The 11,699-nt window shown below is 37.0% G+C and overlaps 1 protein-coding gene across 3 annotated transcripts; it reads right to left on the bottom strand.

Moving 5' to 3' along the window:
- Nucleotides 1–919: 919 nt before the first annotated feature.
- wu:fa56d06 (uncharacterized protein LOC795664 homolog) lies at nucleotides 920–9,984 on the bottom strand. 3 transcript variants are annotated; one of them, XM_053616247.1, is made up of 13 exons: nucleotides 9,394–9,984; nucleotides 8,236–8,373; nucleotides 7,873–8,058; nucleotides 7,645–7,770; nucleotides 7,222–7,458; nucleotides 6,992–7,117; nucleotides 6,604–6,840; nucleotides 6,374–6,499; nucleotides 5,277–5,405; nucleotides 4,498–4,593; nucleotides 4,316–4,417; nucleotides 3,256–3,359; nucleotides 920–1,477 (listed from the first exon to the last, which is right to left on the bottom strand). In XM_053616247.1, the coding sequence occupies exons 1-12, from the start codon at nucleotides 9,428–9,430 to the stop codon at nucleotides 3,277–3,279; spliced, it is 1,623 nt and encodes a 540-aa protein (XP_053472222.1). In that variant the 5' UTR covers nucleotides 9,431–9,984; the 3' UTR covers nucleotides 920–1,477; nucleotides 3,256–3,276. The 3 variants fall into 3 exon arrangements, with proteins under 3 accessions (XP_053472222.1, XP_053472224.1, XP_053472223.1); XM_053616248.1 differs by having other exon boundaries at nucleotides 922–1,477; nucleotides 7,876–8,058; XM_053616249.1 differs by lacking the exon at nucleotides 9,394–9,984 and having other exon boundaries at nucleotides 921–1,477; nucleotides 8,236–8,675.
- Between the last annotated feature and the right edge of the window lie 1,715 nt (nucleotides 9,985–11,699).

The following is an 11,699-nucleotide window of genomic DNA, read 5'->3' as shown; positions in this document are numbered from 1 at the left end:
ACAAGACACATCGTGACACATCACACAAGTAACCACAACAAAAAATACCAGACTAGCCTATTCCACAACTTTGCCCATAATCTCTTGATAAAGAAACTTCCTATTAGTTGCTCAAAACCACTCAACCATCCAGTGTAACAAATTTAAACTTTTAAAGAATTTTATTCATGGCATAAACATTGAAAGCATTTTCCATTACTTTGTTAGCCCCTTTATCATGTTTGTGTAGTAAAGCCAGAGTATTACTTATGTCCAGTAGATGGAAGTAGGATGTCACTGTGTGTCCACCACTGAACCCAAGAAAGATAAACGGCAGCTTTCCTCAAGTTCCTCTCCCTTAGAAACAAATAATTAAATGCCTCATTAAGTGCAAAACTAATTTAACATGTTAACGCGACCAAAATGTGTGCATTAAAATATAACTTATTAACATGGCAATATTTATTTTTGGTGTATATTTGTCTGGGCATTTTGAGCCGGGTGTTCTCTTTTTTATTGTTCATCATAATCAATGAAGCCATTCTCATGATTATAATAATAATTTGTCTTGCCCAAATATAAACACTTATATAGCCTTTGATAGAAATATGCATATGTAATAATGTTACTTTATTTATCAAAACAAAATTCTTGGTTTGTTGAATAAGATGACATCCTTTGGCCTATAGTGGTAGCAATATCCAGTGTGATTTTGTGTGGATGAGTTGTGTGATAGTGGCCTAATGCACATTTATGCAGTGCTACATCGATTTCCTTTGCATATCAAATTCTTATTTCATCATATTGCATATCAGTAACAAAAGTAGTTATCTCTAAATAGGTATGTATGTTTATTGGGAACAAAAAAAGATTGTAATTTTCATATAGTCAATGCAACGTTAGTAGTTCAAAGGTGAAATATTGATATTTCACAGTACTGATAGGAAGAGAACAGTCAGGTAACCTGCTGTATAGTCTCTGTGGACTTTAGGTTGACCTATTTGCTGTTACTATCTTGTGCTGAATGTTTTCAGTAAATGATGGAACAGATTTATGTCTGGGATACACTCCAGCAACAGTAACCACAGATGTGATATTGTGTTATATACTATATACCTTCTCTCCCCTGAAATGAGCTGTTCTAGAACAAGCAGCACATTTTAAGACTCAAACTTACATTGAAAGTCTAAAGTGATGCTGGGTATTGAAAATGAAATGGCTTTTCATATTTTGCAAGACATTTTATACTAATTGAGGTAGCAAACATGTAAAAAAAAACAAACAAACAAAAAAAAAAACACATAATTGTAAATGCTCAATGTTCTTTATTGTTGTGAAAAACATTAACAGATTGCAAATTCCTTTCAGACAAAACACATCCTCTTTATAGTTAGCAGGCCAGTGTATCATCTTTTAATATGACAGACGGTTTTATTTTTTACACTGTCACAGGATATGAAAAAATGGCCACGGTCTACTGCTGTCCACCAGCTTTCATCTAAAACAAAGCAAAATATTATTATTAGTAGTAGTAGTAGTAGTAGTAGTAGTAGGAGTAAGTATAGTAGTAGTAGTAGTAGGAGGAGGAGGAGGAGGAGTAAGTGTAGTAGTAGTACTAGTAGTAGGAATAAGTATAGTAGTAATAGTAGTAGTAAGTATAGTAGTAGTAGTAGTAGGAGGAGTAAGTGTAGTAGTAGTAGTAGTAGTAGTAGTAGTAATAGTAGGAGTAAGTGTAGTAGTAGTAGTGGTAGTAATAGTAGGAGTAAGTGTAGTAGTAGTAGTAGTAGTAGTAGTAATAGTAGGAGTAAGTGTAGTAGGAGTAAGTGTAGTAGTAGTAGTAGTAGTAGTAGTAGTAGTAATAGTAGGAGTAAGTGTAGTAGTAGTAGTGGTAGTAATAGTAGGAGTAAGTGTAGTAGTAGTAGTAGTAGTAGTAGTAGTAATAGTAGGAGTAAGTGTAGTAGTAGTAGTAGTAGTAGTAGTAATAGTAGGAGTAAGTGTAGTAGTAGTAGTGGTAGTAATAGTAGGAGTAAGTGTAGTAGTAGTAGTAATAGCGCCAGCGGTGATAGTTAACTCTAAATAGATATGTATATAAGAAAGTACATTAAGGAAGTAAATGCGGTTATTACGTACATAAGCAAGCGTATTACGTGCATGAATAAAATACAAATCACTTATTAACAATAATAGACTTTAAATCCAATCTCTTTTAATCCCAGATAGATATTCCCATTATCCACCACAGCTTTGGTTCAAAGTTGAATTACACGTCTGCTGATAAGATCAGAACACGTAGGTAACCTGATGTGTGGTATCTTTATTCTGTGTCCTAGTTGTTATCTTTTAAATTGCACTTGAAGGGAACAATAAATGATTAATAACAATATATCTACAGTATATATTTAATTACAACAAGCACCGGCACAGAGCATATGGAAGAAGCTGACCTGAGCAATGCATATTAACTGCTTCACTGTTTAATACCATGTTGAATGTGATCTTGTTAGTTCTGGAACAACTATTTGACAGATTGACACTGGAATTCTTGAAATTTTAGCATTTGTTCAGCACCCTAAAAATGCATGATAAAAATGCTATATAGGATAAGCTGGCTAAATACTCATCTGCTATAGTTACACTTTAAGTAAGTGTAGTTTACAGTGTTATTCATATGAAATTAAACCCACGAGCCTTTAAGCAATGCCTTCCATTAAGATGCTATCTCCTCCTAGTGGAAAATAATAATAATGATTATGAGTTTTTAATTTTACAGGGTGATACAATTAGGCTAAATAATGACTAGTGTTATATAAGATATTTCAGAGTGAGAAAAAACAGTCAGACGATGGCTCTGACTTGATACTGCTTATTGCTCAAGCTGGTATCATGCAATAGAACTCCGTCCCATGCGGGCAATTTTCATGCAGCTGTCTTAGTAGCTCATGAATCCGTAGTTACATCTTAGTTACTTAGGTCTGAATACCAATGTGTACAATTTCAGAATTAACTCCTCACCAATCACAATTTGTAAAGTTGACTAAAGTAAACTAAGCTTACAGCTCACAGATTTATTAAGTTATGTTAAATGTTATCAAAAAATATTTTGACTACTTTGTGCCAGTGATATCAATATCAGCAGTATTGATGCTTTTCCCAGGTCAGAGCACAATTCAGAACTGGAGGGCGGCATGGAGGGTGCAGTGGAGGAGCGAATTTTGAATTTCAAGTGTCATCTCTGTAAATATTGAACTATGGAGACTGGAACAACAAGGATCTTACCAATTCTGAACAGCTTCAGTTTCATGGAAGGTCTGTAATTTTAAGATTGAAAATGTAGCATTTGCCATCAATAACGACTCCTTGACAGGTAGCAACTTCATCACCTGTCAAAAACACAAAACCTTGTGAGAAATTTGTGGGGAAAAAAGGTAAATACTTTTAAACTGTAAAAATGTCATATTACTTCATTTTACAGTAAGTATGGTTTTAGGTAGAGGTACAGCAGAAATTTTTTTATATTTATCTTGTTTTACACAAGGGGCCCCATTTCCTGTTCCACCATTTGGGGGATACTGTAAGTATACATTCTTGTTTGTGTTCTACTATACGCATTTCTTACCATCTTCCCTTATCTATGTTCTTTTCCAATTCTAAGGAACATAAACAATGAGCACAGTTAAAATGCTGAAAAGTGTTCTTGATTCTACCAAACACTGACGATACATTTGCTGGTGGATCCAACTCTGTACATTTATTCACTGCATACTTTGTATATAAAAGGATATAAGAACACATAAAAAAAAATCAAAAAGGATGCTAAGGAATGAAAAATCTTTCAGGAGAATAATAACTATCTGTGCATTTACCTGTCAAACAGCCCAAAAATCTTACTGGATCTTGTTGGAGAATACCAGTTAAACGGCTAAGCTTCCTATGCCCTGTATTACTGGAAATGGCTATAGAGCTGTAGCAGCAATTTCACTTGTACTTGTGTTTGCACAAAGATAACTGGCCAATAGTGAAACTGAGTACATTTTATGGAGTGTCTGCATTTTCACTATTGTCAATATTTAGTTAGTATCTCAGAAATGTATCCGTTAATTATACAAAATGCTCACTGTAGTAATGATGAGAAAGGGAAAATATTGGACAGCTAACATAATGTTCTATGCAAAGTCTTGTTTACTGGTTTTCCACTATGGTGTCTCTTGTAGCGTCCTTAGTTTTATTTTGACTTTTTTCCTAGACGCCCCCCTCCCTAAAATGACTATTTTTGATCCTAGCTTTATCTTTTGGATTCATCAGTAACTAATCACATACCATTCTTATTTATACTTACTTTGCTTCCCATAAGAAGGCTCCATGAATCGTCTGCCTATTATATTGGCATGGCTTTTTTCCATACCATAGCTGAAATCCTCCATGGGGGAAGAAATAGCCACTGAACAAAATAATATAAGATCAGTCAAATACTGGCAACAATAAGATTTAAAGATACAGGGGCTGCAATTCTCTGCTCACCTTCATTACTTTCTAGAGCTTGGAAACGAAGTGGCTCCATGATGCGTTGTCTTTGGGCTTGTGAATATCCAATGCCACGTTTGAACTCAGGGAACACTGGTGATGATGATGAAGTAGGACGGTCAATTGGTTTTCAGCAGACAAAGATATGGACACATTCAGACAAAATACAGTCGTGTGAAAAAATAAGTACACCCCATGGAAATTGTTGGAATTTTTTGACATATTTGGACAAACAAACATTTGATCATCTTTGAAACAGTACCTATTAATAAAGTTGATAGACTTGAACAAAACCACAAGGAAAACAGCTTTTTCAATCATTTATTCGACAGAAATATCAATAGATGTGATATTCTTCTTCTTCCACAACCTTTTTTTCTGAGGGCCTTACAGAACTCTTTAGATCTTGGCATGATGACACCGCACACCTCAATAGGAAAGGGAACTCCAGACACTAGATATGAGAGGAGTATAAATAAAACAGGTTCCACCTGCACTCCCTAAGCAGATTCTAATCACTGGCACCCAATCTTGAGCACCTGATTCTAATTTTATGGATTTGAAGGTGTTGGGGTGTGCTTACTTTTTCCATGTGACTGTTAATTTAAATTGGGAATATTACTACAAAATGTCAATTTTGTGTGTCATTTGATAGAGTGTATCAACTTTATTAATAGGCACTGTTTCAAAGAGGATCAAATGTTTGCTTGTCCAAATATGTAAAAACAACAACAACAACGTATTTTTTCAAATGCCTGTAATTTGCCAGTACGTACCCTCATTGGTTTCCATGTCCTGTACAGTGTGTAGGATTTTATCTTTAGCAACTTTGGCCATCATCTGTTCATCCCTGAGATTCATTAAGGTCACCAAATTGTACTCAGTGCCTTGTCTGAAACCTGAATCTACAAAACAAAGAATAGTACCAAATGTAAACTCAAGGTATGCATAATCAGACCAAGCTGTCAGTTTTCTATTGTTTATGATACACACAAATATTGACAATGGGCCATTTTCACTGTAAGAATATGTGCATAGTGTGACACTGTCCTGTTTATATTGTTGACATTAGCATGCCTGTGTTTGGACTCATGAGAAAGTGTCTAGAACGTTGCTTGCCTTCATTACGCAGCTTGCATTTCTGCCACACTAGAAGATAGTTGGGATGATTTTGCAGACAATTTGCTCTTGCTGACAATTGCAAAAAGTATCCCAATTTTAGGCTAGGCTTAAAACAATGTTGACTGTCTCGAGCTTGTGTAAAAATGCAATGTTGACCTTATTCTGAATGATGGGTTACTGTCATCTACTATGTTTGGTTTGATTTGAAGTAATTTTGCTCACTAGAAATTTTGTCAATTTTTTGAAAACAAATTTTTGAAAAGAGTCAGGTTCATTGCTCTGATCTGTGAGCATAATCTGAAAGTAGTGTGTGGTGATTTATTCTGCACAAATCTTGTCATGTAGAGGTTTGACTACTGAATTCAGGACAAAAGGTCTGTAAAATCTATCATTAAGTTAATGTTATCTAACTTCTTTCCCATTTTCATAATTGGCATAATTGGCTAGGGTTGGATAAATCTTTTAGTGTGGCCCAGGCATTAGGAGATAGTGTTTTGTGGTTTGTTCCATCTTCGCTAAGTTTGACTCTCTGTTTTCATATGGCACCATTGGCATCATTATAATGAATGATGTGTGATGCTTTGTTTAATTTATTTAAACACTTACATGGTGATGCTCATATACATATACACCACTGTTGGTTTAATCGTCAACCTAAAGTAGTTATATGATATAGGTGTGATAAGTGATATAATTGATATAGGAACCTATCATATGAATGGACGCTCTGCTCTGTCACTAAAACACTTACATGGTGCTGCTCTCCTCTGCATCTCTGAAAGCTGAGGTAACTGCTGTCCTGTTCTAATGTCCACCAGAGTTACCTGAGAGTTCTGAGTGCCCTGTCTGAACTCAGAATTGGATGCAGGATTGTAAACTGTGGAAAAACAGAGGTTTATAACTCTAAAACTTTAACATACACTAGTAACATCTTTATTTAGCTGTGCTACACAGCCATACAACATATCATGCGATACATACAGCCTGAAACTCTTCTTTCCATCTCACTGACGTGCTCCTTTACTAATCCAGTGTTTGGGTTCACAAGAAAGCGTCTAGAAGGTTCTGTTCCTTGTCTGCGAAGCTCAGGTAGAGCTGCTTTGTGGGTGGTTTCCTGTTTGTTAACTTTGGCTTTATCCATTCTCTTCATCATCTGGTGCTTCCTGAGTTCCATCAAGGTTGCCTCACTGTACTCTGTACCTTGTCTGAACTGAGACACTGGAGAAAGAATAGCAGTAAGAAGTCAATTCAACTTTAGAAATCCATGCCATATATACAAAAATGTATCTTCTACCATAAAAGACATCATAGTGACCCCCGTTGTAGGAACGGATGTGAAATGCCCTGATAAACATATTTAAACACTTACATGGTGCTGCCCTCCTCTGCATCTCCGATAGCTGAGGTAACTGCTGTCCTGTTCTAATGTCCACCAGAGTTACCTGAGAGTTCTGAGTGCCCTGTCTGAACTCAGAATTGGATGCAGGATTGTAAACTGTGGAAAAACGGAGGTTTATAACTCTAAAACTTTAACATACAATAGTAACATCTTTATTTAGCTGTGCTACACAGCCATACAACATATCATGCGATACATACAGCCTGAAACTCTTCTTTCCATCTCACTGACGTGCTCCTTTACTAATCCAGTGTTTGGGTTCACAAGAAAGCGTCTAGAAGGTTCTGTTCCTTGTCTGCGAAGCTCAGGTAGAGCTGCTTTGTGGGTGGTTTCCTGTTTGTTAACTTTGGCTTTCTCCATTCTCTTCATCATCTGGTGCTTCCTGAGTTCCATCAAGGTTGCCTCACTGTACTCTGTACCTTGTCTGAACTGAGACACTGGAGAAAGAATAGCAGTAAAAAGCTAACTCAAGAAATCCACATAGTATCGTATATACATATACACCACTGTCGGTTTAATCGTCAACCTAAAGTAGTTATATGATATAGTTGTGATAAGTGATATAATTGATATAGGAACCTATCATATGAATGGACGCTCTGCTCTGTCACTAAAACACTTACATGGTGCTGCTCTCCTCTGCATCTCTGAAAGCTGAGGCAACTGCTGCCCTGTTCTAGTGTCCACCAGAGTTACCTGAGAGTTCTGAGTGCCCTGTCTGAACTGAGAATTGAATGTAGGATTGTAGACTGTGGAGAAAAGGAGTGTATGTTAATATAAAAATACTGTTAATTTCTGTAAGTGCAAAAAAATAATAATAATTATCCACATTAACATCAGAGGACACATACAACCTTCAGCTCCCCTGTCCATCTCACTGATGTATTCCTTTAGCAAGCCCGTGTTCAGGTCCACCACAAAGCGCCTAGATGGTTCAGTGCCTTGTCTGTGCTCCTCAATGGGAGCAACTTTCTGGTTCACATCATCTCGCATCTCTGTATGCTCTGGAGCAAGAACAACTTCCCACTGAGGTTCAGCTAAAATGTTACAAATAAATTATTTGAGAGCAAGACTAATAATATCTAGTAATGTAAGAGAGTTATACACACTGTAACAATCACAGACTTGGGTAATGTAGCCATAAGTCAGTACACACTTCAAATGTGAGCAGAAATAATGTTCTATCATTTCCTGTTGAAATTTAAAACACTTACACTTTGTGTCCTGTCTTTGGTGTTCATCAGGCCCAGATATCGCCATGTATTCTTGTCCATCTTGTACCAGTTGTGGGAGTCCAATGACCCATACACCATTTTGAAGAGGATTATATTGCAAAGGTCTAGCATTAAAGCCTACATAGACACAGAAATTAATATTTCACAACATTAGCATCTTTTTACCAACAACATTTGCTGCTTTCCTAAGAAGTAGAAATATTCTACATGGTGGAGTCCAAGATCCCACTATAAGTATTGTCCAAACTTGGTGGACTTGTTATTCATCAAATGTTATTGGAGGCATAGTGGCTCGCTCATAGCTCTAGCAACCCCAGTTCAGTCCTGAGCTTGGGTTACTGCCTGTGTGTGGTTTCATATGTTCTCCCAGTGTTCATGGGTTTCCTTTAGGTCCTCCCTAGTGAATTACTCCAAATTGCCAAATTAGGTGTAAATGACTGTGAAAATGTGCCCTGAGTAGCACCCCATACAGGTTGTATTCCTGCCTTGGATCCAGTGTAATAGGCTGCAGATAATTCAATAAATGGAAATATTGGAATAATAATAATAATAATATAAAAAATACAAACAGCCTAGACTATTGCTTTTATAAATGAAATCTACTGTTTAACTATTATGGTTAAATAATAACCATAATGGTTGGTTATATTATTATATGGTTAAATCATTTTTTTTATCATCTAATAAATACTTTCACAATAATTTTCTTTTCATCATAATTGTATTTGTCACATCTTTTGTATTAATTGTTACAACAAAAAGTACAACCCCAATTCCAAAAAAGTTGGGACACGGTGTAAAATGTAAATAAAAACAGAATATAATGATTTGAAAATCTCATAAACCCATATGTTATTCACAATAGAACCTAGAAAACCTATCAAATGTTTAAACTAAGTAAATGTACCATTTTAAGAAAAAAACTAGTGTAATTTTGAATTTGATGGCCTCAAAAAAAATGTGGCAACAAAAGGCTGGAAAAGTAAGTGTTAACAAATATGCCTGTGCAGAGACTGTAAAAAGCTCTAAAATACAAGTTAGACTTTTGACAAGCAAAATAATATGAACATAGCACAAACCTAATGTATTCATTTAAAATTGTTTTGATAAACATAAAATATAACCCAAAACACTTACCAGCCACAGCAAAGAGTAGCAATACAAATTTTAACATGTCTCCAATTGATAAAATATTGAGCGGGATAGTCAGGTTTCATGCAGCATGTGCAGTTAGCACACTGAACCTGTTTAAGATATGCACAGGTTTAAATATTAAGTTGTTGTTCTTTGCCCTAAATAGATATCACTAATAATATAGCAGGTCCATAGTCTTAGACTTTGAACCTAAACCTGGTATCAGCAAGTAGAAGTATAATTTTACATAATTTAAAGCCTTTCTTATCACAATAGCTATAAATGTTGACCCACTGCTGACATCATCTGTGCAAAATAATTGTCAATTATTAATAGTCCTATCACAACATTTCTAGGAAAACAACACTAAGTAAGTCTAGTTTTTCCAGACTGCCATCAACTGCATATAATTTTTCACACAAGAGGTAGATAATCCACCAATTTATGGCAGACAGGTACAGTGCCTTGCTCAAGTATTCACCCCCTTGAACTTATCCACATTTTGTTGTCCAACAAACTACAACTGAAATGGACTTAATTGGGATTATATGTAATGAATCTGCACAAAATAGTCCATAATGTAGGAGTGCGACTATGACCAGGTTACTGAAAGTTACTGAAGGTGAATACACTTAGAATACCAGTTGATTTTCTAATCAGAGTGACTGCAGTGATGAGGCTATTGTCAGTAGACTGATTTTAAATGTGTTTTTGATGCAGAATATTACAGAAAGAGTAATTAAATTGTGAAAGGTTTTATGCTATTTGACACTGAAAAATTAGTCTTTGTATGCACTGTTTCCACCCCATCCAGGGTATCCCCTGCCTCAGCATGGGCACTCTGACCGGTCTGCAGCTACCAGCCCCATACGCAGCAAGCTGTGATGCACTGTGTGTTCTGACACCTTTCTATCATAGCCAGTAATAACTTTTTCAGAAATTTTTGCTACAGTAACTCTTCGGTGGGATCAGACCAGATGGGCTAGCCTTCGCTCACCTATGTGCATCAGTGATCCGAGGGCTCCCATGACCTGTCACCATTTCACTGGTTGTCCTTCCTTGGACCACTTTTGGTAGGTACTTGGCTTGCATTCCTCAGATCTCCATACAATCGAGCAACAGTGGGATGTGCTGGACAAACAAGTCCGATCCATGGAGGCCCCACCACATAACTTACAGGACTTACAGGATCTGCTGCCAATGTCTTGTTGCCAGATACCACAACACACCTTCTTGTGTATTGTGGTGTCCATGCCTCGACGGGTCAGAGCTGTTTTCGTGGCACAAGGGGGACCTACACAATATTAGGCAGGTGGTTTTAATGTTGTGGCTGATCTGTGTATGCTTTAATAACAATAATATGTTTTAATAAATAATAATAATAATAATAATAATAATAATAATAATAATAATAATATCCTGGTTGGGTAATACACACAACCCTGTAACTGACACCACCTTTGAGCACCCACTGCTTCATGACTCATTCCTTACTTAATTTACTACTACCATATTATTATGGCCCCTCTACAAAAGAGGGCAGAATATAACATGCTTTCCTGCAGCACCTTTGGATAGCGCATCTGCCACCCTGTTCTGGTAACTGGGCAGGTGAATTGCCCTCAGTGAAGCTAGCCACAGGTGAGTTTGTGTGTGAGTCGTAGGGTGTTTCTTGACCTTGTGCCACTCTGATGATATAAGTACCTGATTTATGTCCGAGTAGGTCAGGATGTATGCCAGTGTCTTAGTGCTGGCAAGAATAACTTGAGGGCTAGACAGACTGCTTTTTAGCTCTAGTAGGTTTATGTGTTCTGAACTCATCTTGTGGTTAGACATGTCCCCTGCGCCTCTGTTGCGCCACCCCCCATCCAGTGGGTGATCCATAGTGATTGTCACTCTCCAGTGGGGCACCAGCCCTAAGAGTACACCTATTGTGAGTAAAGTCATGTTGTCTTCAGTGGTTCGGGGCTCATGCTCCTTTTCTTGACATGAGGACATATCACTGCTGGTCATGCTTGGGGTTGAGCCATAGATTAAAACACATCTCTGAAAATTCCTTAGTTCTAGAAGGTCCAAGGGCACCACTGCCACAGCCATGGTCTGTAGGCCTGGTATCCGTAGTAGGAGTTGGAACTGGACATAGCGGCCAGCTCGCATTTTAGTGGTGAGTTCTGGGATGTCTGTCACATATCGAGGCGCAAGGGAAGCCATCATCTTTGCTAAATCCATCTGTATGCCAATAAAGTGACTTGCCTTGACTTGAGTGACTTGAGTTACTGTGTCCAACCCTAGATGCACTGTTGTGGTTT

This window comes from Ictalurus furcatus, chromosome 26 (assembly GCF_023375685.1).
Source record: "Ictalurus furcatus strain D&B chromosome 26, Billie_1.0, whole genome shotgun sequence".
In the NCBI taxonomy this organism is placed as follows: Eukaryota; Metazoa; Chordata; class Actinopteri; order Siluriformes; family Ictaluridae; genus Ictalurus; species Ictalurus furcatus.
This window is presented reverse-complemented; position numbering and strand designations above follow the sequence as displayed.

Bases quoted from the DNA above. Each gene is read 5' to 3' on its own strand.
- wu:fa56d06 (XM_053616247.1), bottom strand. From the start codon at position 9,430: ATGTTAAAATTTGTATTGCTACTCTTTGCTGTGGCTG. The intron at 8,059-8,235 runs GTAAGTGTTTTA...GTAACATTTTAG, and splicing joins CCAAAGACAGGACACAAAGT to CTGAACCTCAGTGGGAAGTT. The intron at 5,406-6,373 runs GTAAGTGTTTTA...TTTGTTTTGTAG, and splicing joins GCAGAGGAGAGCAGCACCAT to ATTCAGGTTTCAGACAAGGC.